General features: G+C 44.8%; 1 protein-coding gene across 4 annotated transcripts in view; it reads left to right on the forward strand.

Moving 5' to 3' along the window:
* Nucleotides 1-2,180: 2,180 nt before the first annotated feature.
* FAM171A1 (family with sequence similarity 171 member A1) overlaps nt 2,181-23,719 on the forward strand; it is a 134,001-nt gene continuing 112,462 nt past the window's right edge. For all 4 annotated transcript variants that reach the window (XM_086334223.1, XM_086334224.1, XM_086334221.1 and 1 more), the window contains exon 1: nt 2,181-2,373. Coding sequence is in view for 2 of the 4 variants with exons in the window: in XM_086334221.1 (XP_086190347.1) it covers nt 2,277-2,373 (97 nt within the window). In the remaining 2 variants the exon portion in view is untranslated. The remainder of the gene's footprint in view (nt 2,374-23,719) is intronic.

Here is a 23,719-nt window from a genome sequence, read left to right on the forward strand (position 1 = left end):
AAAAGACCTGCAGAGAGGTCCCTAACACCCTGCACCCAGCTCCTCACAGCTTCTCCCAAGTGTAATATCGTATATAATTAAAGCACACTATCAAAACCAGGAAATTGACATTGGCACAATACCATTCATCAGAAACTATTAACAACATTCAGACCTTACCAGGATTCGAATCCCCGTTTGTAAAACAATGTGAACATAGCTAGAGGTAACCTGAATCATTGGCAAGAAATTTTTTCTTGGAGGTAACCTGATATAGGGAATTTGAGTTTGCTGCCATCAGACCCAGATATTATGGGCAAATTATTTGTCACTGAGCCTCAGTTTGTTCATCCATAAAATAGGAATAATAATACCACCCAAGTAAGTTGTTACGAGACGATATCTCCAATTTGAGGGTGGCATATACTAGGAACTCCACATATAATTGTATCCTCAGTTCCCTCAGGAGACCTGACACTTCGCTCACAGGATGTTGTAGGAGTCCCAGGTAAAGTAAAACTACCTAGTTCTCTATTATTATTTTGCTCAGGCTAGTCTTGTCTCTTAAAACCAACATCCGGGACAAAGGCACATCCTCAAAAGATATGAAGGGAGAAATTTCAGCTCTGGGATGGACTTAATGTCTCTTTTCTTAGAAGCAGCTCCCCCAGCCCAAGAAAGTGACTTGAAAACTTTGAGACTGCCCAACTGCAACAGCCATCCTCCACCCAGCAAGCTCGGGGGCCTGGACTCTGTACTCCTGTGGGCAGGAACCCACGCTGGACTTGAGGACAGACTTATCCCGAGGGTCCTCTCACATGCTCCTCTCTCCTGGCTCTGATGTGGACTCTGGAATTACCCTAAGGCTTTGACACTGGAAGTCAGGAGGAGGAGGCATCAGGCAGTCCCTAATTGTGGGTTTTCTTTTCTGCCTTCTTGACTACCCCCAACCCTGTGCAGGTGCCCAGTTTGCACTAATTGAGGCACTGGTCCTCGGGGTGCGAATAACACACACAAGGGCTTCCCCTCCTCCGGGTTTTATTGTATCTCACAAGGATTGTCTATAATAAGCCAACTGGGCAAGCGCCATCCTTCATTCTCTTTTTGGTACAGTGCCTGCCATGCCTTAATGCCCAATTAATAAAATTACAGTAATAACCCTCCTCTGGCCTACTGTTCTGGAGGCAGCACTGGGCCTCTGGTGAGCCTGTGTGGAACTCCCCAAAGCGGAGGTACCGGACAGAGGCCCCAGGGTCCCCACAGTGCTGGTTGGAAGATGGGGTGGAGAGGGTCAGGGGACATGAGGGTTGTATGGAGGAAGGCACCCAGACAACAGCAAGTTCTGGAAAGGAACTTGGGATGGGAGGTGGGAGTACCTCCCGAACTTTTTGTGGAGAGCGTCAACCCAGGGCCAGAATGACTGTCTTATTGGAACGTTGGAGCTATGTGCTAAGGACAAATTCCTTAAATCTCCTTAGGCTCGATTTTTCCCATCTGTAAATGGGGTCTACACTACCTACCTCTGAGATCATATATTATGAAGACAAAAATGGGAAGCAAAAAGCACTTAATAAATGTAAATTTCCTCCCCAACCTATCCTTCAACCTGGAGATGTTCACGGTCAACGCTTAGGCGCTGAGGGCCGCCTGCTGCGCACATGGCCTGGGGCTTTCTGTGCCCGCGGACCTTGGACGTTGGGTGTGGAATCTCCCCTAGAGTTCCTGGGTGGATTGAGACAGGAAGAGCTGCACAGAGGCGCGATCCTGCAGAAACCAAGCTAAGTCACATGGGGAGCCCCCAGTGCCTCCGGAGGGCCATCAGCTAACCAAGTGCGAGGGTATGGGCCTGAAAGGCGGGTGTAGTTACTCCCAAACGGCCGGGCGCTGTGGGCGCCAAGGTCTCGTCCACGGCCCCCCGAGGTCGGCGGGAGCGCAGGGTGGACCCGAGCGGGTGGCGACGCGGGCGGGCGGGTGGGCGCGCGGCCGCCAGGTGGCACCATGGCCCCGGGCCGGGGCGCCTCGGCGGGCGGGGGCGCGAAGGGGTTAAGGCGGCGGCAGCGGCGGCGCGGTGGCGGCTCTCTTCGGGGAAACCCACCGGGGCGCGCGGAGGCGGGAGCGGCCGTGGGCTGCGGGGCCCGGCGCCGCGCCGGGCGGGGGCGCGGCCAATCGGGCGGCGGGGCCCGGCGCGCGCGGAGCCAGGCGACATGGAGGGAGGCGCGGCGGCCGACCGCCCGTGACGCGCCGCTCCGAGCCGGTGATCGGCCAGCCCGCGCCGCCCGGGGCCCTGCGGCGCGGAGATGAGCAGGTCGGCGGCGCTCCTGCTCTGCCTGCTGGGCTGCCACGTCTGGAAGGCGGTGACCAAGACGCTGCGGGAGCCTGGCGCCGGAGCCCAAGGTCGGTAGGCAGCGGGGCCCGAGAGGCTCGAGGGCCGGCGGCGGCGGCGGGCTTTGTGTCGGCCGCGGGCCTGCGGCAGAGGCGGCGGGGCTCCCGGGCCGCATTGTGTCCCCGCGGCGGCCGAAACCCGAACCCGAGCCGCCGCCACCGGGCCCGCAGCCCAGTGCCGCGCTCCCAACGGGGGCGGCGCCGCCGGGGAAGCCGCGATGCCCGGGCAGATGCTCCCGAGGGGCCGTGGGCCGCCGGGAGTGCGGGTGGCATCCGCTGCAGGCTCCTCGGGTGGCAGGTTTGGATGCAGCCGAGGATCCTTTATGCACGACGCGGACACGCGGCTCCATCTCCTCCTTCGCCCGGGCTAGAGCCGTCGCCCCCCGGTAGCCATCGCCCGCTCCCCACCTCGGGGCTCGGGTGCTCGAAGCCCGGTCACGAAGGCTGCGCTCGGCCCTTTTGTTGCGGCGGCTGACGGGGTGGCCGCCGCCCCTGGGGTGCCCCCTGCGCCCCGGACCCCCGAGGTCCGCGGTCACTGCCCGCCTCCAGCCTGCCGCAGTTTGGGAAAGTTTCGGGGTCTCCTCCCCTTCCTTATCCCAGGCCTTAAGGGATTTGCTGGATAGCCCAGGAATCATCCCCGGAAGGGGAGACAAAATTGGAACTGGGAGGCCCTAATCAATTTTTTTGTTGTTGTTGTTGTTATTTTAAATCATTTCCAGGGCTCATGCCTTTTGTCTCATCTTTGGCCTTTGCCAATCTGCTTTCCAGCCCTGGGAGGAACGTGATCGCCTCTGAGAATGGCCACAAGCCTGTCTTTTGTTTTCAAAATAAGAATGTATTTGTGGGGGACGCCTAAAGCTTCTTTTGCACCAGTTTGTGGGGTCTAAATTGAATGCTTCTCTGTTGCCTGGCTTTTCAAAACGGCGAATGAGGCCGCCCCAGGTAAACGCCTGGCATACCCCCAGGACACCGATGCTGGGCCTCGCCGGGCCTCTCAGGTCCACCTGGAGGATTTCCCTGCAGCTCTGTAGCCCCCCACCCCCGCCCCGACTCCCAGACTCCTTGCCTCGAGGTGTCCTTTCCTCCAGGAAGGTGTGTGTTCTGTGAAGTCTGCCTTGAAGACTGAATGCACCGCGAGCGGTCCATCCTCCTGCTGGACCTTACCTTTCCCTCTTTCCTTTTTGCCCACCGCTCACCGTCTTCCCTTCTGACGAATTTTCCGAGCCCAGGAGTGCCTGGGAGCAGAGAACCCTGGTGGATTTCCACCTCTGATGTTCCGATAGGAAAGTAGGTGCCCCCCACAGTCCGCTGGGTTTAGTTTGTTGAGTTAAAGGTTTTCCTATTCATCGCCTGCGACATTATTCGCTGGCATCTCTTTCATGAACTGCTTTTTCTATAGCTGTGCTGGAATAGGACCATTCTGAATTGTGTATAAATTTAGTCATGCATATCAGGGAAGGGGGACATTGACAAGGTACAGAAAAGACTCATGTATCTCTTCGTGTAGGAAATAAATGTTTAGGACATTAGCTCATCAGTGTTGAATTGCAGCCTTCTTCATTAATACCCTACTGATGTTTGAATCAGCTATTTCAATGAATATGATATTTGTGTTTCAACAAGGCCATTAATTCCAAGGAATGGGTGGAATTTTTTTGTTTTGCACTTGAAATAGGAATATGGAAATAGTAAGTTCATGTACATATAAAATAGGGGAAGGTATAGCCTTAACTGGAACAAAACAGATCTACTAGGTTTAGGTCTAAGGCCACATTTTGCAGAGATATTGCTGCTGAAAATCTTACCTAGTAACTGAAGTCTCAAAAATGGACTATTCTGTGCAGTGGGTGAGAAATGCTCAACCTTAGCAGCAGCAGCAGCAGCAGCAGCAGCAGGAGTACCTTGGGCATCCAAGTGGCACAGGTAGTGAAGAACCCATCTGCCAATACGGGAAACATAAAGAAATGCGTGTTTGATCCCTGGGTTGGGAAGATCCCCTGGAGAAGGAACTGGCAACCCACTGCAGTATTCTTGCCTGGGGAATTGTGGACAGAGGAGCCTGGTGGGCTATAGTCAATGGGGTTGCAAAGAGTTGGACATGATTTAGCTTCTAAACAACAATAACTAAGGTACTAAGGAGTGCCTTAGTATGTGGTATGGTTGAAGTGGGAGATCCAAGAATCTTGGAATATTTTTCCCCAGGATTACTTCCTTGACTGTGTAGGATGGTTTTTTAAAACGTTGAGCCCAGGAGCTCAGCCATGACACAGGGTCTCACTAGCTGGCATCTGGATTTTGAGCTCATAGCATTTTTCAGGCAACAGGACAATAATAAGAAGGGCACCTTCATCCAGCTGAGTTCTTCAGATGGTCTTGACACTTACATCTTGTAACATAGTTTTAAAATTCATGTCTTCTCTGCTCTCTGGGGCCACATACACAATGAAAACGAATAATCCCTCTGATTTCACTTTGCATTTTCCACAGCAGGTTGTAAATGGTTTAGCACAGAGCTGGTGTCGAAAGGGTAAAAAATTGAAGATGGCTAGCACCGCGTTGGCCAAAGAGTTCGCTAAGGTGTTTCCATTCCATCTTATGAAAGACCCAAATTAAGTTTTTGGCCAACCCAATACATGTACTATAGGGCACCATGCATGCATTTTAAGGGAAAAAAAAAACCTTCAATATTTACCTTCCTGGAAACCTAATTTGTAAGAGTTTTGCTTTTACTGTAATGGAAACTATGACACAAATCATACTTGGGGATTTTGTTTGTTTTGTCTTCGAAAGCTAGGCTTGCAGTATCTTAGTTCCCCAACCAGGGATTGAACCCATGTCCTTGGCAGTGGAAGCTCAGAGTTCTGACCACTGGACCGCCAGGGAAGTCCCTGTGAATCATGCTTTGAACTTGCATTGTGTTCACACAGATGTTATGTACCAACCAAGTTTAGATTAGGAAAAACTAGAGATCTTGAGCACACAAATCATAGACCAGAGTATTCCCATTATAGTCCTGGGGCTAAATGACACCTTTATTAAATGAACCTCTGTTCTGTCATCTGAGGAAACTAACATCTGCAGAATTTCTTGGCATAACTTTGCTCTTTATATATTCAAGATAAAATTTAAGGTTTGGCTCTTCCTACTGTAGCTGCTTTGAGTCAGCAAAGGGGCTTCAAAGGCAATGGTTCGCTGTCACCATGAGGCTTGGCTTTGCTGATTATGTATTTGAACTAGCTCCAGCATATGATTGCATGTTTTTATGAAGTGTTTTCATCTAAGTTGCCTTAAAGTGTTTACAGTATCTAATTTTTTTCTGGGAATTTTACAGAAATGATTACTCACAAGCATCCACTCATTCGAACTTTCTCCCTCCTCTTACACAACTGTACACTGAGACTGGCTTGATGGGGGCAGGGGGCTCAGGGTCAGGCCACTTGAAGAACCATAAGCTGTGCAGACATGGCCCACAGAGATGTATTTGTGAACCCCAACACTCTCTTTATGGGATTTCCCAGGTGGTGCTAGTGGTAAAGAATCCACCTGCCAATGCAGAAGGGATAAGAGTGGCAGGTTCACTCCCTGGGTCAGAGGGATCTCCTGGAGGGGCAAATGGCACCGCACCTCAGTATTCTTGCCTGGAAGATTTCATGGACAGAGGAGCTTGGTGGACTATAGTCCAAGGGGCTGTAAAGAGTCGGACACAACTGAGCGCACGCACACACACACAAAACCCAGAAAATTCTCTTTATATGACAAAAGAAAAGTCAGAGCTAGGTTGCCGTTCACTGTCTAACAGTAAGGTATTTTGTAATGATGTGCGAACTTTTTGTTCATCTCAGAAAAGCTACAATCTGTCATAACAACTGAGATGAATGGTTGCCTCTCTCTCTTCTCTGTGAGAGATCTGTTCTTAGCCAAATTCAAATTTCTGTTGTTAGAACATCATGATCAGTTGAAAGACCACGAAGGGATGAAAACTATCAGGAGGTTCATCCAACAAGCATGACTTATGCTGACAGTATATTAAGAGCATAACATCTAAATAAAACTCACATCTAAATAGGCTCACATCCTGGGAAACTGTGGGACTTGAACTTGCCAAGACTGCTGGGCTTCCTTGCAAGCCAGGTGTGGGAATGCTGTGCAGAAGCAACTGCACTGTTGAGAATTTCTGGCGAAGTCTTTGAGATGACTTTAAGAATTCTTTTTGTATCCTGTTTGTACTTGGTAACTTACAACTTATTAACTTAAAAAATCTAACTGAGAGAAAGAAACCATTGGATGAATTCCTGAACTAATAGCTTGCAAATGAAAGTACTTTCTAAGTTTTAATCAAGCCTTCATTTTTAAACAAATTACTGATATCTCTGTAAATCTAACAGTTTATCTTTACTATTTTTGGCAAACACTGTGCTGTGCTTAGTCACTCAATTGTATCCAGTTCTTTGCAACCCCATGGACCGCAGCCCGCCAGGCTCCTCTGTCCGTGGGAATTCTCTAGGCAAGAATACTGGAGTGCGTAGCCTATCGCTCCTCCAGGGGAACTTTCTGACCCAGGAGTCGAATCGGAGTCTCCTGAATTGCAGATGGATTCTTTACCAGCTAAGCCACCAGGGAAGACCTGCTAATTTAGTAATTTTAGTAAATGCTACTTACTAAAAAAGCACAGGGAAATAAGTTAAACAGACAACAGACATATATAATACTGTATGTGGAGGGAGAATTGTATGTAAATATTTTCATCCATTAGATTTCAGAAGTCTAATCGGAAGAATTTGTCCTGTGATAACACATATACTTCAATAATGCTTTTATAGTTTGATCCAGTTATAGAGTAATATTGTAAACAAGTCATTTTTATTTGATTTCACCAGATGTGACTTCAGGACTTTTTATTTATTTTATTTCTGGTTGAGCTGGGTCTTTGTTGCCACATGTGGGGTTTCTCTAGTGGAGAGCAGGGACTACTCTCCAGTTGCCATGCGCAGGCTTCTCGTTGGTGTGGCTTCTCTTGCTCCAGGGCATGGGCTCGAGGCGCTCGGGCTCAGTAGTCCTGGTGCATGGGCTTAGTCGCCCCGCTGCACGTGGAATCCTCTGGCCCATAGATCGAACCTGTGTCCCCTGCGTTGGCAGGTGTATTCCTGCCCACTCTACTATCAGGGAAGTTCCTACTTCAGGACTTTGAAAGACCACAGCCCTGGCTGAAGTATTCAGCTCCAACAAATATGGAAATGAATGTACTTTAAAAGTATTTTTAAAATTAAGCTTCAGCATCCTAAATAGACCAACTTAGATAGCATATTCTAAAGCAGAGACATTACTTTGCCAACAAAGGTTCGTCTAGTCAAGGTTATGGTTTTTCCTGTGGTCATGTATGGACGTGAGAGTTGGACTGTGAAGAAGGCTGAGTGCTGAAGAATTGATGCTTTTGAACTGTGGTGTTGGAGAAGACTCTTGAGAGTCCCTTGGACTGCAAGGAGATCCAACCAGTCCATTCTGAAGGAGATCAGCCCTGGGACTTCTTTGGAAGGAATGATGCTAAAGCTGAAACTCCAGTACTTTGGCCATCTCATGCGAAGAGTTGACTCATTGGAAAAGACTCTGATGCTGGGAGGGATTGGGGGCAAGAGGAGAAGGGGACGACAGAGGATGAGATGGCTGGATGGCATCACTGACTCGGTGGACGTGAGTCTGGGTGAACTCTGGGAGTTGGTGACGGACAGGGAGGCCTGGCGTGCTGCGATTCATGGGGTCGAAAAGAGTCGGACACGACTGAGCGACTGATTTGATCTGATCTGATTATATGAAATTAATCGTTCTTAAATTCTGCAGTGTGACCCAAAACCACCCACTTTAGAAAGGGTTTCATAGTGAGTTCCCTTAAAGTTAACAGTTCAGTCTGCATACTTAAGATGACTCCACCTTCCTCTGATCAAGCCTCGGTTTGAAATGATTTGCCAGCTCCTCCTCTTCTCAGTAAAAGTGAAGCTCCAAATGTTTGCTCTTTCTTCTTTCCTTTACCCCTTGAAGGATCTATTAACCCATAGAGATTCCACTAATTAAAACCTATTTGTGGATGATTCCAGATTTTCTCTCTCTTGCCTTGACCTGGTGTCTTGTCTCTATTTCTTTCTGTCCAGCAAGCTACTGGACATCTCTAATCAGCACATGGTGTTGACAAACTCAACCGCCAGCCTCCTTCTCCAATTCACCTTACCTTAACTTAGCAGCTTATCTATTAACTGGACTAAAATCTGGATGTGCCCTTAGATCCTTTCTCTACTTTAGAAGCTGTTCAGTTGGTAATCATAAGGGTGCATCTATAGAGCACAATTATATAGATGTCTTTAGATCCTGGTAGATGGGTTTATACAGTGTCAGAAGGATCTTTGAGGTCAAGTTTATATTCTTCTTCTGAAGAGGAGGAAACCCAGTCTGAAAGTGAAGGGACCCTCAGATAATGGTGTTCTCTAGCCACACAGACCCTGTGGAAGATGGAGTCATGGCCCCCAAAGATGTCCACATCCTGCTCCCTGAAACCTGTGAATACCATAGTACTTTACATTGCAGGAGGGACTTGGCAGAGCTAATGCAGTTAAGGATCTTCAGATGGGAAGATGATTCAGGATGGTGCTTATAAGAGGGAGGCAGGAAGGTCAGAGTCAGGGAAGGACATGTGACAACAGAAGCAGAGGGTCAGAGAGACAATGAAGATGCTTCACGGCTATGGAGGAAGACAGGAAGGGCCAATTGCCAAGTAATGCAGGCGGCCTCTGGACAAGGGAAAAGATGAGGAAATGGATTCTCCCATCCAGCTCCCAGAAGGAATGCTGCCTTGCTGACATCTTCACTTTCGCTCAGTGATGCTAATCTGGGGCTTCTGACCTCCAGAACTATAGATGGCAAATTCATGTTGTTTTAAGCTGCTGAGTTGTGGTCCCTTGCTAAAGTGGTATAATAGAAAACCAATACAGTACTTGCCTGGTGGTCCAGTGGCTAAGATTCTGTGCTCCCAATGCAGGGGGCCGAGGTTCCATCCCCGGTTGGGGAACTAGATCCCACACGCCATAACTAAGAATCTTGTGTGTCCCAACTAAGACCTGGCACAGCCAAATAAATAAATATTAAAATAAAAAGAAAGAAAACCAATTCAGGCATCGACCCCAAGGACTATGAGAAGAGATGCACCCATACACCCAGGGTAATTGTTCAGTGTGGACCACTTTGGGGGATCAAGCTGCTGCTGATAACATTTGGAGACGGGTCTGGACTTTTTTTTGCATCTATTTAACAAGATTATACCAAATTGGAACATTGTTGGGGATCATTGGGGGAAATCTTAAGGGCCTCACCACCACCACCACCAAAATCACTCACATTTTTCCGAAGGAGTTCAGTGGACTATGACTTTTGTTTGTTAGCAAGATCTTGCCTCGTGTTCAGGCATCATTCTTGCCTTCCCTTCTCATCTCATCAGCAGTCATTCAGTCACCTCTCTGCGTTCTCCCTCCCAGGCCTCTTTTTGCCCTCATAGATACTTGTGCAAAGTAGTGTGTCTTTCTGGAGAAGGCAATGGCACCCCACTCCAGTGTTCTTGCCTGGAAAATCCCATGGACAGAGGAGCCTGGTAGGCTACAGTTCATGAGGTTGCAGAGTCTGACATGACTGAGTGACTTCACTTTCACTTTCAGTGTGTCTTTCTGTTGTAGTCCATTCTTTCAACTCAAGCTTTCTCCATGTGACCCTCTACAAACACCATTTTACTCATGTTTCTCTCCCACAGAAAAACTTGACTCCTTCTGTTGCCCAAAGTATGGAGTCTAAATTATGACATCTGGCCTTTCCTCACATGTCTGTTCCAACTTTATCTCCTGTTCTTCGCCAGGTTAAATCATCGCCTCCGGCTAGACTGTTCCATTGTCATCCCCTGGGTGCTGGTTGTATATCTTCACTTTCTTCACTCCATGCTCCTCTTTTTTGTCCTTAAAATCCTAAATGTTGAGCGTCTACTGTATGAAGTGTGTGTGCTCAGTTGCTAAGTCATGTCCAACTCTTTGTAACCCCATGGACTGTAGCCCACCAGGCTCCTCTGTCTGTGGGACTTCCCGGGCAAGAATACTGGAGTGGGTTGCCATTTCCTTCTCCAGGGTATCTTCCCTACCCAGGGGTCAAAGCTGTGACTCCTGCTTGGCCGGGGATTCTTTACCACTGAGCCACCAGGGAAGCCCCTCTGTATGAAGACCCTGTGCTAAACACTTGTTATGCAAAAAAGGGTGATGTGGAAGGGACAGTATATTTTGGGGTAAGCTTGGTTACTTAGGGGTGCTTACCCTCTCATATTTTACAATCCAATCAGAACAGAAATAGAAAAATAAATTAGGAAGGACCTAACCAAGGTACTTTAATGTAATTAGACAAGAGTCTCTTGAGTATGATGAAACCTATTAACACTTGCATGACTAAAATCCAGCTCTAAGTTCTCTATGATATTTATTTCCAGATATTTCAAGGATTTGTCCACAGTAGGACACAGGAAGTTGTATTTGAGAGAACATAAGCACACAGAACAGAGAAGGCAATGGCACCCCACTCCAGTACTCTTGCCTGGAAAATCCCATGGACAGAGGAGCCTGGTGGGCTGCAGTTCATGGGGTCGCTAGGAGTCGGACACAACTGAGTGACTTCACTTTCACTTTTCACTTTCATGCATTGGAGAAGGAAATGGCAACCCACTCCAGTGTTCTTGCCTGGAGAATCCCAGGGATGGAGGAGCCTGGTGGGCTGCCATCTATGGGGTCGCAGAGTCGGACACGACTGAAGCGACTTAGCAGCAGCAGCAGCAAGCACGCAGAACACCACTTATTGCTTCTAAAAGTTGTAAGTTAGGTAAGAGGTGGCCTTTTGGTGATCAAATATTTAAGCAGGGACAGCATTGATTGGACAATATGGATGCTGTGGTGATTTCCAATATCAGTTGAAGCTGTGAATAGTAATTTTCATTAACAATTAGGTAAAACTCATAGTGCTTACATTGGTGATAGTATGATCAAATACAGATTTAATATGTTCAAATAGTTCAAACCCTGAGTTTCCTATGAAATACATAAACATACTCAAATATGAGAACAGGCAAGATTTTTTGAGATTGTGGAAAGTAGAAAAGGGTTTTGAAAAAGCTAGCTTAAGAGAAGTGAGTACTGAACCTATAAAAGACTGGTTTGTTTCTCATTTGTTTTGTTTTGAGCTGTACCCCATAGGGATAGAGACACATGAGTGTAATGAGAAGAGACAACCATGTCCAAGTCAAATGAACATTTCATGTGCCTAGACGTACTTTTCTGAGCTCGGAATTTGAATAGAAAAATTGCTGAATTCATATTGAAGGAAAGAATTTACTGTCACTTTGACAGAGCCGAACTGAAGACTAAACACTGATGAAAACTAGCTCAGTCCATAAGGTGAGTCATATTAGTAAGACCTCTGATTTCAAACCAGTAATTAGTAGCAGAGTCTCATGAATGACTTTGTTCTGATCATAGTCGAATGTGGTTGTGGTTTGTTTCCTTTGCACCACAATTAGAGCTGAGATCTTTCCTCTCAGAGAGAAGGGTCAACAAGAAGCATTTTTTAAATGGAAATCTGTCTTAACAGAGAAAATTAAAGCATGTGTGACTTGGGTCTTAATATTTTATTATTAACAGCATTCTATTCATTTGCTTGTTCTTAGTTTATTTATAATTTATAGTTGATTTCTAATACTATTTTATTAGTGATTTGAATGACTACTTTGTTGGGAGAGTGATCATACTTTCTTATTAAATAAAGGTGGACAGTGGATATCTTAGTCCGTTCAAGCTGCTGTAACAGATTGCCATAGACTGGTGGGCTAATAAGCAGCAGAAATTTATTTTTCACAGTTTGGGAGGTTGAGAAATCCAAGATCAAGGAATTGGCACATGTGGTGTATGGTAGGAGCCCACTTCTGCTTTGCAGATGTCCTCACATAGCAGAATGGGAGAGGGAGCTCTCTGAGGTCTCTTACTTATCAGGGCACTAATCCCATTCATGAGATTCCCACCCTCATGACGTTATCTCCTCCCAAAAGCCCCATCTTCAGATACCATCACATTGGAGATTAGGTTTCAACATATTCATTCTGAGGGGGACACAGACATTCCATCTATGGCAGGATGGATTTTAGACTGCCTTGAATTTGTGGTTTCTAGAGCAGATTCAGACATAAACCTGCTGTGTCATGTGCTGCTCTCACCACACTTGGAGAATTATATTTGGTCATAGGAGGCCAAATTTAAGCTTGCTGTTTACCCTGCAGAACATATTCCAAGGAGAACTTGAATCTGGGTCTCTTGACTTTGTATGCTGTGCTTTCCATTTCACGTCCATAATGTTAGCAAGCACAGGGCTGGACCCAGGGCCCCAACATTCGCACAGTCCTCCAGTAGAACCTCGTCCTGACTGGTCATCACAGGTTCAGCCCCAGAATAGCTGAACCGAGTTCATCAGATGGAAGAAGTTGGGGGCATCTCATTGTTGTTCTTAAAAGCAGGGCAGCTAAGTGAGCAGCCTCAAAGCCTTGTTTGTGAAAGATGATCCAGTCCCAGAGAGTGTTTGCTGTAAACGAAATAAATAAATAAAGATACCAGAAGACCTGCTGGGAAACTCAGGTATTTTAAGGGCTATTACATTCATTTTCTACGGCTGCTTCACAGATTAGCCCAAATCAGTGACATGAAGCAGCACGGATATGACCCCACAGTTTCTCTGGGTGGGAGGTATGGGCTCCGCTCAGCTGAGGCTCTGCTCAGGGCATCACAAGGCCAAAATCAAAGCACCAGTAGGGCAGGGACCTTCTTGGAGGCTCCAGGTTAGAGTTCGCTTCCAAACTCTCATCCAAGTTGTCATCAGAATTGAGTTCCTCACAGAAAGCAAGCAACGGTCCCTGTTTCTTTGCTGGCTGACAGCCGCGAGCCTGTCTTCACTCCTTAAGGCTACCTGTATCCTTTGTCACCTTGCCCCTCCCACTGCCAAACCAGCAGCAGAATGCGGAGTCCTGTTCACATGTCATATCTTTCTGATTTCTCCTTCTGCCCTGTCTCTCTGACCATGACCAGAGAAAGTTCTCAGCTTTTAAGGGTTCATGTGGTTAGGCTGAAAGTGAAAGTGTTGGTGGCTCAGTCGTGTCCGACTCTTTGCCACACTATGGACTATGAGCCTGCCAGGCTCCTTTGTCCATGGAATTCTTCAGGCAAGAATACTGGAGTGGGTTGCCATTCCCTTCTCCAGGGGATCTTACCGACCCAGAGATCGAACCCAGGTCTCCCACATTGCAGGCAGATTCTTGTTGGGCCCACAAGACAATTTAGGACAACCTCCCTGTCTTTGAGTCGTGGCCTTCCTCGCCTCTGCTGTAGTTCTTTTTGCCATTCCACGTGACATTAGAAAGTGCTACCGTGAGGGTGGGACAGCTTTGGGCATCTCGTCCTGCCCACATAGCCACAGTGTAAAGAGGGATCATGGCGTCTCCAGTGGACGGAGAGGCTGCAGGCAGGTTTCCCTGCTGCTGGAGATGCTGAGAAGAGCAGGGAAGAAGACAACCCAAGGGTTTTCTTTCCAAGAGTCTCAAGAAGGACTGTTGTCAGGGAGTCTTCTCTGTCCCTTCCTGCCCTGAGACTGTAGGACCCTAAACTCTATGGACTAAGCTCTAAACTCTGGAGGCACATGTGAGGAAAACCTAAGGCAGCTTTGTTCAGTTGCTCAGTCATGACCGACTCTGTGACTCCATGGACTGCAGCACGCCAGGCTTCCCTATCCATCACCAACTCCCACAGCTTGCTCAAACTCATATACGTTGAGTCAGTGATACCATCCAACCATCTCGTCCTCTGTCGTCCCCTTCTCCTCCCGCCCTCAATCTTTCTCAGCGTCAGAGTCTTTAACAATGAGTCAGCTCTTCACCTCAGGTGGCCAAATTATTGGAGCCTAAGCTTCAGCATCAGTCCTTCTGATGACTGTTTAGGGTTGATTTCCTTTAGGATTGACTGGTTTGATCTCCTTGCAATCCAAAGGACTCTCAAGAGTCTTCTTCAGCACCACAATTTAAAAGCATTAATTTTTTTGGCTATCCCAAATTCTTTATTTAAAGTGGTCCTGAGTTTTGTCACATTGACCCTGAGAACGTGGAAGTGAAGTTTCTTTCCATAATTATAGTTTACCAAATTCTTTGAACAGTAAGTATTTGCATTGTCTCTTATAATTCCTGTTACATCAGTATAACAGTGACAGGCAGTCTCAGCTTCACTCACTTAAACATGAAAAAGTCATCAGGATGATTAACTAACAGGTACTAGGTGCTGATTACTTGCCAGGCATGATGCTGAGCACCTTGATGGATTATCTTAATTTAATCTGCACATCAATCCTACAAAAGCTGTAAATACCAGCTTCGTTTTATAGAAGAGGAATGTGAGGCATAAAGAAGTTAAACCATTTACCCCAAAAAATCACACAGTAAGTGACAGAGTCCACCATGCAACACGAGGCAGCCTTCACTCTCACACTGGGCTGCTTTATGAATTGGAGGATTAAAGTAGAACTTCCCACAGTTTTGACCCTCTTGGCATTTTACCAGTATAAATAAGGGGGCTCTGGATGGACCCGTTTGTTTTTATAAAGAAAGACAAAAATATCCGCTGTGTGAACCTTGTTGGCCTTTGAGCCTCAGAAAGCCACCCTGAACAGTTACTTCTGAGCATCCTAAGAGCATCTCCTGGGCTTGATGTTACGGGGAATGCAGATGTGTAGAAGACATAAGGGGCTCTCACCAGGAATTCTCTTGAGCTCCTGAGGGAGGTCCACTCGAGCAAGGTGGGATTTTGGAGTTACACCTAGCCTGGCTGGAACCTTCTAGTTTGTGTTCAAAGCCCATTAGTATTTGGCAAGCAGTTTTTTGTAACAAGAGGGACCTGTTAGAACCCAGCAACTGGAGAGTCATGGGTAGGAAAGTATGTGGTTATTTGCAAAACAGCCCTTCAGGTATATTTGGATTGTAAATATGCCCTTGTCCTCTTTGGGCATCAAGTGGGGGCTTTATTCACTCCAAAGTAGGTGTGAAATACAGTGTTTATTTGGCATTTAAATCTACTTGCAAAAGTTTAATCTTTTTCACTCTCAAAAAAAAAAAAAGGCTTCTTAGTTCCTCTTTGCTTATACAATGATCGTGAAAATAAATTTCTAAATGATACCATTATGGGACTATAATAAATTTTTTTCCAACTTACTTCCAATATTCATGAAAATATTTGTCCACTAAAAAAATTAAAAGAAATTTACAGGGAATACCCCATACTAACCACTGGGATTCTCTAATTAACATTTTACTATACTTGCCTTATTGGTGGTGCTAGCCTGGAAAATCCAATGGACGGAGGAGCCTGGTAGCCTGCCGTCCATTGGGTCGTGAAGAGTCAGAGACAACTGAGCGACTTCACTTTCACTTTTCACTTTTATGCATTGGAGAAGGAAATGGCAACCCACTCTCATGTTCTTGCCTTAAGAATCCCAGGGACGGGGGAGCCTGGTGGGCTGCCGTATATGGGGTCGCACAGAGTCGGACACAACTCAAGTGACTTAGCAGCAGCAGCAGCCAGAAAGAACCCGTCTGCCAATGCAGAAGACATAAGAGATGTAGTTTCGATCCCTGGGTTAGGAAGATCCCCTGGAGGAGGGCATGGCAACCCACTCCGGTATTCTTGCCTGGAAAATCACATGGACAGAGGAGCCTTGCAGGCTACAGTCCATAGGGTTGCAAAGAATGGAACACGACTGAAGCGACTTAGCACACAAGCACATACCTGCTTTGTTACTTATCTCTCAATTCATTCATCCTTCTGTGCATTAATTAATCCATCTCCTTTTCCCATGAATTTTAAAATATGTATCAAATTACTGTGCCCCTTCTTCCAAATGCTGCAGCATGAATATCATTAATTAGCATTCAATATGTGTTTGATTTCTCTCTCATAGGAAAATTTACATACAAGGAAATACACGCATCTTAAGTGTTGACGTATGCATTCACCTGTGCAACCCTAAATCCCATTATGGTATGGAATATCATTCCAGAAATTTCCCTTATGCCCCCTCAGTAAGTTTCTGCCCCTGCCTCTTAGGGGAAACCACTGTTCTAATTTTTTCCACCTTGGATTACTTTCTTGCCTGTGCTAGAACTTCCTATAACTGGAATCATGCAGTATGGACCCTGGCTTCTTTTGTTTACCATAATTTTTTTTGAGGTCTATCCATGTGTTTCTTGAAACAATGGATCACTTATTTTTATTGCTGAATAATATTCCACTGGAGGAATGTTCTGCAGTATGTATATCCATTCTCCTATAGAAACAAGTTGTTTCTGGTTTGGGGCTGTTGTAAATAGAGTTGCTGTGAACATTTTATACAGTTGTGAACATTTTATACAGTTGTGAACATTTTATACAGTTAAACATATATATATGTTTTTATATGCTTTCATTGCTCTTAGTAAAATACATACCCTATAACCCAGCAAAATGTTTAGTTTCATAAGGTACCACTAGACCTTTTTCTAAATTAGTTGTATCTTTCTATACATAAATAGAATATATGTGAGAATTTCTGATGTTCCATATTCTCACCAACTTTTGGTGGCACTAGACTTTTTAATTTTAGGCTTTTTAGTGGGCAGATTTATATGTACCAAATAGATAGATACATAGATGCCCAAATAGATAATATAGTGCATACGTTTCATTTTTCAGCTGTAAATGGCTTTAGTTTTTGAAGAGTCTTGGAGCACTTTTAAAAATTAAAATTAAAATTTCACCATTATGTTTATTTTCAACAGTATTTTCATGCATACTTTTATTTTTCTTTGATATTTTATTGAAGACTGTCACATGACCACATTACCTCCCCAGTGAATATCCATCCCATCTGATCATGTAGAACTATTTTATCACATATCAACCAGATAAGCCATGGTGTGTGTGTGTGTGTCAGAGTGGAAAAGGAATAGAAGAGAAAAAGAAAATAAAAACAACCTTTCCAGAGTCTATTATTTGCATCCTACTAATGCAAAGCTAGAAGTTCTGTAGGACTGTTTCTATGCCTGTTCTCCTCTTTAAAAGAAACCTCAACATATGTACCAGTTGGAAGGTGCAAGAGTCGATACATTCCAAAAAGTGCTAGGATCTCTTAATGACCAAGCAGCTTCTAGAAATTACTGGGGGTACATCACTATCCCTTTTGAGTCATAAATGTATTGATTCAATTCCTCAAAGTATTCTAATAGCCTTTTTTTAAACTTAAGATAAACAATAAAGTTCTAAACGTATCTATTCACAGAAGTAAGACATTTTGATTCAGAGCCAGGCATACCAAGAGATGATCTACTGTAATAAGTGGAATTCCTTGAGATTTAAAATACTCCCCTAAAGACTGAGTCTATCATTTGGAAATTGAGACCAGATAGGATCAGGTGACGCAGGGGTAAAGAATCTGCCTGCCAATGCAGAAGACATAAGAGATGCCGGTTCAGTCCCTGGGTTGGGAAGATTCCCTGGAGGAGGAAATAGCAACTTGTTCCAGAATTCTTGCCTGAAAAATTCCATGGACAGAGGAGCCTAGTGGGCTACAGTCCTCCTGGTCGCAAAGAGTCAGACACAACTGAGCACACACGCACATAGGGTTGTCTGCTTATTTCCTCTGCTGGTGCTGTTAACCTGTAAAAGTATACACTGGGCGTCTTCAGCTGCATGTGCATGTCTGCATGTGGATTTCACAGAACCAAGCTGCTCCAGAGAGCCACATCTGGGACGGGGGAAAAGGTGAGTCAGGTCCTCTTTTTTCAGTTCTATTTCTCCCCTCATATGGCCTTTCCTAACTTTTATTCTACTTCAGAGCAGCCTCTAGAGAAGGAAATGGCAACCCACTTCAGTATTCTTGTCTGGAGAATTCCATGGACAGAAGAGCCTGGAAGGCTACATATAGTCCATAGGGTCGCAAGGAGTCGGACACGACTGAGTGACGCTCACTCACTCACTCAGAGCAGCCTCTTTTTTTTTTTTAAGAAACTGTATCCATGCAAAGAACAGTGACACCTGTGTCCGATTTCCCTGCTGTGTATACTGTTGCCTTTTAGTGGAGGTGCTTCTCCCAAGTCCTTTGTCTGGCTTCTACCCAGACCTACAGATTTAGTAGCATAAATAGCCTTTCTGTTGTTTAGATTAAAATAGAGATTTCCTGAAAGGAGAGGATTTTTTTTCCTGAACTTAGAACATTTTCTTCCCACGATGCTCATGAGATGGGATTGTTCAGTCTGATTCCTGAAATGCTGACCCTGGCATTTGTTTGTTGTTTAATGTGGAGAAAAATCACCTGCTGGGAACTGCTGGTGGCCCTATTATTGTGTCAGTATTTTTTGATATTGAGAAAATCTGTGATTATTCCGAGTTAGGAAAACAGACTAGCATTAGATCCATGAAGTTATTATCCCACATATTGTAATACAAAAGGGCAGTGCTTCTTGAGGATGGCGTGAAAGACATTACTTGTGTTTCGTGCCATTTGATTATTTAAAATATTCCCATCTAATCAGAGGTTGGAGGAGATTGGATGCCTCCTTTAGAAAAAAGTTTTTCACTTTTTGCTCGGCTGATGGATTTCTTTCTTTTTTACCTACCATCTGCTGGACGTGTTTGTGACTGTGTGAAAAAGCATATGGGAAGGGGATAGAGAAGTTAATGCATTCAACTGGTGAGGGTGGAGGACATGGTGTCTGCAGTCTGGTCAAGTTTGCAGTCCATCTGCTGGAGCACAGGGAGCCCTTTTAAAATGTGGCTCTGCTCCCCAGGCAGAGTCCCTGCAGGACTCTGTATGGCCGCAGCAGAATTAAGTCTCCTTCCTAAACAACCTCCCTTGGCAGATACTCGGCACACAGTTTATGGATATACTTTTCCTTTACTGTAAACCTAAAGACTGCCTAGTGAAATTAAACTCAGAAAGGGATCTTTTTTAGTTCATTCACCTCTAGACAGAGAAAACTGTTCAAATAATTTTTAATGCACACTTTGTGTTTTCTTTAGACCTCATTCTTGTGCTGCAACTTACATTTTCAGTTAAAGTTAAAACTGATTAAACACTCTCCTATTATGAACTTTCTCCCCTATTTTTGAACTAGTTTTTTAAACTGTTGTTGAAACTCATTTGCCTTTTTTTTAAATTTAAAAATAGAATCCTTGCCTCTAATGATGGTTCTTTGAGAACCTTGATGGCAATCTATTTATGTCACATTAAATATTAAACTTATACATTCTAAATCAATACATGTTAAAATACTACATAAATGCTAAGTAAATATGAGAGAGGAGTTACTAGCTTTTAGACCAGGGCTGTTGTTTATGTGTACTCATTAGATAACATTTTGTTAATTAGGTGGGGCTATTCCCTTCTCCCATTTTCCCATTGCTAAATTCAGAATCCTTGGGGAGATGTTTCCCTGAGAGGATGGTCTGGAAAGACTTGAAATTATATGCTTCCTCCCTTTATCTTCCTGTTAGCTGCTTCGTGGCTGGTTAACTACTCTTTATCCACCCAACAAGCCACCTATCCAACCATTCATCTGCCTGCCCTCCCACTTATTCATCCATCCATCCACCCATTCATCCATCCATCCACCCACCCACCTACCCACCCATCCATTCATCCATCCATCCACTCATCCACCCATCCATCCATTGATCCATCCAATAAAGAATCTGCTTTCCTTAGCTTTTACCACCAAAATGTTGATGTTACATTTATAGATTCCTTTAGAGTTTCAAGTGCTTTCAGGTTCATTTTGTTTCCCACAATCCCAAAAGGTATTTGGGAGAGAGATTATTCCTTTTTATACGTGAAAGATAATATAGCTTACAGTCGTATGTCAGTACCGCCTAGAAGTGGCCATCCCACCTGCACCCTACTGCACTTCTCTCAGCATCTCTCAGTTGTTCGTTCCAGGGATTCACACTCACTGTTTAGAGATAATTTTCAACAATTATTAAGATCCAGCCCCTCTTTTCAGGAACTCAAGCCCCCTTGAGGGAAGCATCGATAAGCAAACAGCAAAGCATTCAGGGATGCAGAGGAGGAGATAGCTGTCAGAGAGGCTTCCCAGGGAAGTGGCTTTGGAGCCAGGATTTGAAGGCTAATAATTAATTATGTAGAGAAAAGTGGGGGGGCACTCCTCGGGCCACACACCCATCCATGTGAATGGTAGATTTTTCAGGGACATGAGAATAATATCACCTGCACCCAAGCCTTCTGAGTTTATAAAGCATTAGAAAAAGAGCATTAGAAAAAGAGCTGGGTTTTTTTTTTTTTTTCCTCTTTAAGAAAAATAATCAGTGGAGTTGCTGAGCTTGCTAATAAACTCATCTCTTATCCCATAGGAGCATAATGAGTAGTGGGTGTGATTCTAAGTCTGTGAACTGGTTGCCATGTCTGCTCTGGCTTCCTCTTCCTGATTATTATCAATCCTCTTTTCCCATCTATTCTGCTTGGTTGGTAAATCTTTAACCAGATAGTCCAATATCAAAGGCCTTTCTAGTGTAACTGTCTGCAACCTGAGCCTCTTCTGCTAATCGTGTGTAATTGATTGAGAAGGCAGTTACCCTCTTTGTTCCCAATCTCCTCTCCTTTCTTTCCCTATTCTTGTTCTTGCTTTTTCAGTTGAGTTAAGAGAAAGCAGTCTACATCACAGCAGCCAAAAGGGTACAGAAAGGCCAGCCTCCTTAACATCAGTTTCAGCAGCAGAAGGAGGAGACTTTGATGTTTTGTTGTTTAATTTTTATTTTATGTTGGACTGTAGTTGATTTACAATGTTGCGTTAGTTTCAGGTGTACAGAAAAGTAAGTTAGTTATGTATATGTATCTATCTACTCTTTTTCAGATTCTTTTTCCACATAGGTTATTATTGAGTATTGAGTAGAGTTCGCTGTGCCATATAGTAGGTCCTTGTTGATCATCTATTTTATATATAGCAGTATGTATGTGTCAGTCCCAATCTCCCAACTTATCCCCCCACTGCCTGCCTACCCACTGGTAATCATGTTTGTTTTCTACATCTGTTATTCTATTTCTGTTTTGTAGATATGTTCATTTGTACCTTTTTTAAGATTGCACATATAAACAATAACATATTTGTCTTTCTCTGTCTTACTTGCTATGATATTCTCTAGGTCCGTCCATGTTGCTGCAAATGGCACTATTTCATTCTTGTTTGTGGCTGAGTAACATTCCATTGTATATATGTACCACATTTTCTTTATGCTTTTCATCTGTTGATGGACACTTAGGTTTCTTCCATCTCCTGGCTATTGTGAATAGAGCTACAATGAACATTGGGATGCATGTATCTTTTTGGATTACGGTTTTCTCTGGATATGTACCTAGAAGTGGGATTGCTGGATCAAATGGTAACTCTATTTTTAGTTTTCTGAGGAACCTCCATACTGTTCTTCACATTGGTGCACCAACATACATTCCCACCAACAGTGTAGGAGGGTTCCCTTTTCTCCACACCCTCTCCAGCATTTATTATTTGTAGACTTTTTAATGATGGCCCTTCTTACTAATGTGATATCTCATTGTGTTCTTGATTTGCATTTCTCTAATAATTAGCAATGTTGAACATCTTTTCATGTTCTTATTGGCCATCTGTATGTCTTTGGAGAAATGTCTATTTAGATCTTCTGCCCATTTTTGGATTGGGTTGTTTGCTTTTTTTGTTATTGAGAGGCATGAGCTGTTTGTATATTTTGGAGATTAAGCCATGTTGTTGAAAATAGCCACCTATGCCCAGATCTTCTTGTATATAAGGGTTATTAAAGTTGCTGTGTTTATCTTTCCAAGTCCTAAAGTGAAGGAGATAAGGGAGCTGATGGTAACTATTGTAGTGATGGGGTGGGAGTGATTTTGTTCCCAGAGGAGAAGGCCCCTCCGGTGGCCATCATGGGAGCCTCAGAAGAAACATCTCAGTGTGGGGAGTGGCTGATGGGCAATCTGGAGTGGCGTGGGGGCCCTTGAATTCTCTCACCTTTGCGGGGAATTGAAAGATAAGGTGCAGAGTGCTGTAGGGAGAACCTGGAGTTAGTGCTATTTGTTTATTCACTGACTCATTCATGGATATTTGTTAAGCCCCTCCTACACTTTGTCAGACAGAATAAAATAGATTCGCGATTCCCACTGTGCCAGAGTTTACAGTATCCTGGATGCAGTGAGCTCTTCAGTTAGCAGGACTGCTGCTCCAGATGGAGATGCGTATGCGTAGATCTGCTGTGAACACCTGTACACACAGCTCTGTTCTGTGCTTAAAAAAATTTTTTTAAATTATTTATTTATTTTTAGTTCACTGTGTCTTCGTTGGTGCTTGCGGGCTTTCTCTAGTTCCAGCGAGCCGGGGCAGCTCTTGGTTGCCACGTGCGGGCTTCTCATTGCGGGGGCTTCTCTTGCTGCAGAGCACAGGCTCTGGCACACGGGCGCAGTAGTTGTGGTGCACAGGCTTAGTTGCTCCGAGGCACGTGGGACCTTCCCTACGAGGGAAGGAACCAGTGTCCTCCGCATTGGTAGGCGGATGCTTATCCACTGGATCAGCAGGGAATTCTGTGTCCCGTGCTTTTCATGGCACCGGCCCTGGCCTCTTCTGTGTGGTTCTGATTACATGTCACTTTTTTGGATAATGCTCCAAACAACTTCCTAGCTTGCTGGGAAAACACCTGGTTTGCTAATGAGTCAGTTAACAATTGTCCCCCCAAAAAAAGAAAAAGAAAAAAATATATAATCACATCTAAAATTGAACTTGAAAAAAATGTTTTCTATTTCACCCCACCCTATTACTGAACATGATATAAAGCTGGCATGACCTTAGATGGTAGCATGAAGCCAAACTGCTTCGAAAACTTAAGGCCTCTGGATAAAGAAAGAGAAGACTCTGTTACTTTAGAGAAAGGTCAGTAAAATTGGAAATGTTATACAATGAAATGTAATGAAAGTAGCACTTGATAACTTCCTGAGGCGATGTGCCTGGTCTCCATATTAGTATTATCTTCAGGTGTGCGGTAGGGCTTCCCTGGTGGCTCAGATGGTGAAGAATCTGCCTGCAATGTGGGAGACCTGGGTTCAATCTCTGGGTTGGGAAGATTCCCCTGGAGAAGGAAATGGCAACCCATTCCAGTATTCTTGCCTGAAAAATTCCATAGACAGAGGAGCCTGGCGGGCTATAGTCCATGGGTTCGCAAAGGGTCAGACATGACTGAGTGAC

The sequence above is a fragment of the Bos grunniens genome, chromosome 13 (genome assembly GCF_055505025.1).
Source record: "Bos grunniens cultivar Pamir isolate PY7600 chromosome 13, Bosgru_T2T1.0, whole genome shotgun sequence".
Classification (NCBI taxonomy): Eukaryota; Metazoa; Chordata; class Mammalia; order Artiodactyla; family Bovidae; genus Bos; species Bos grunniens.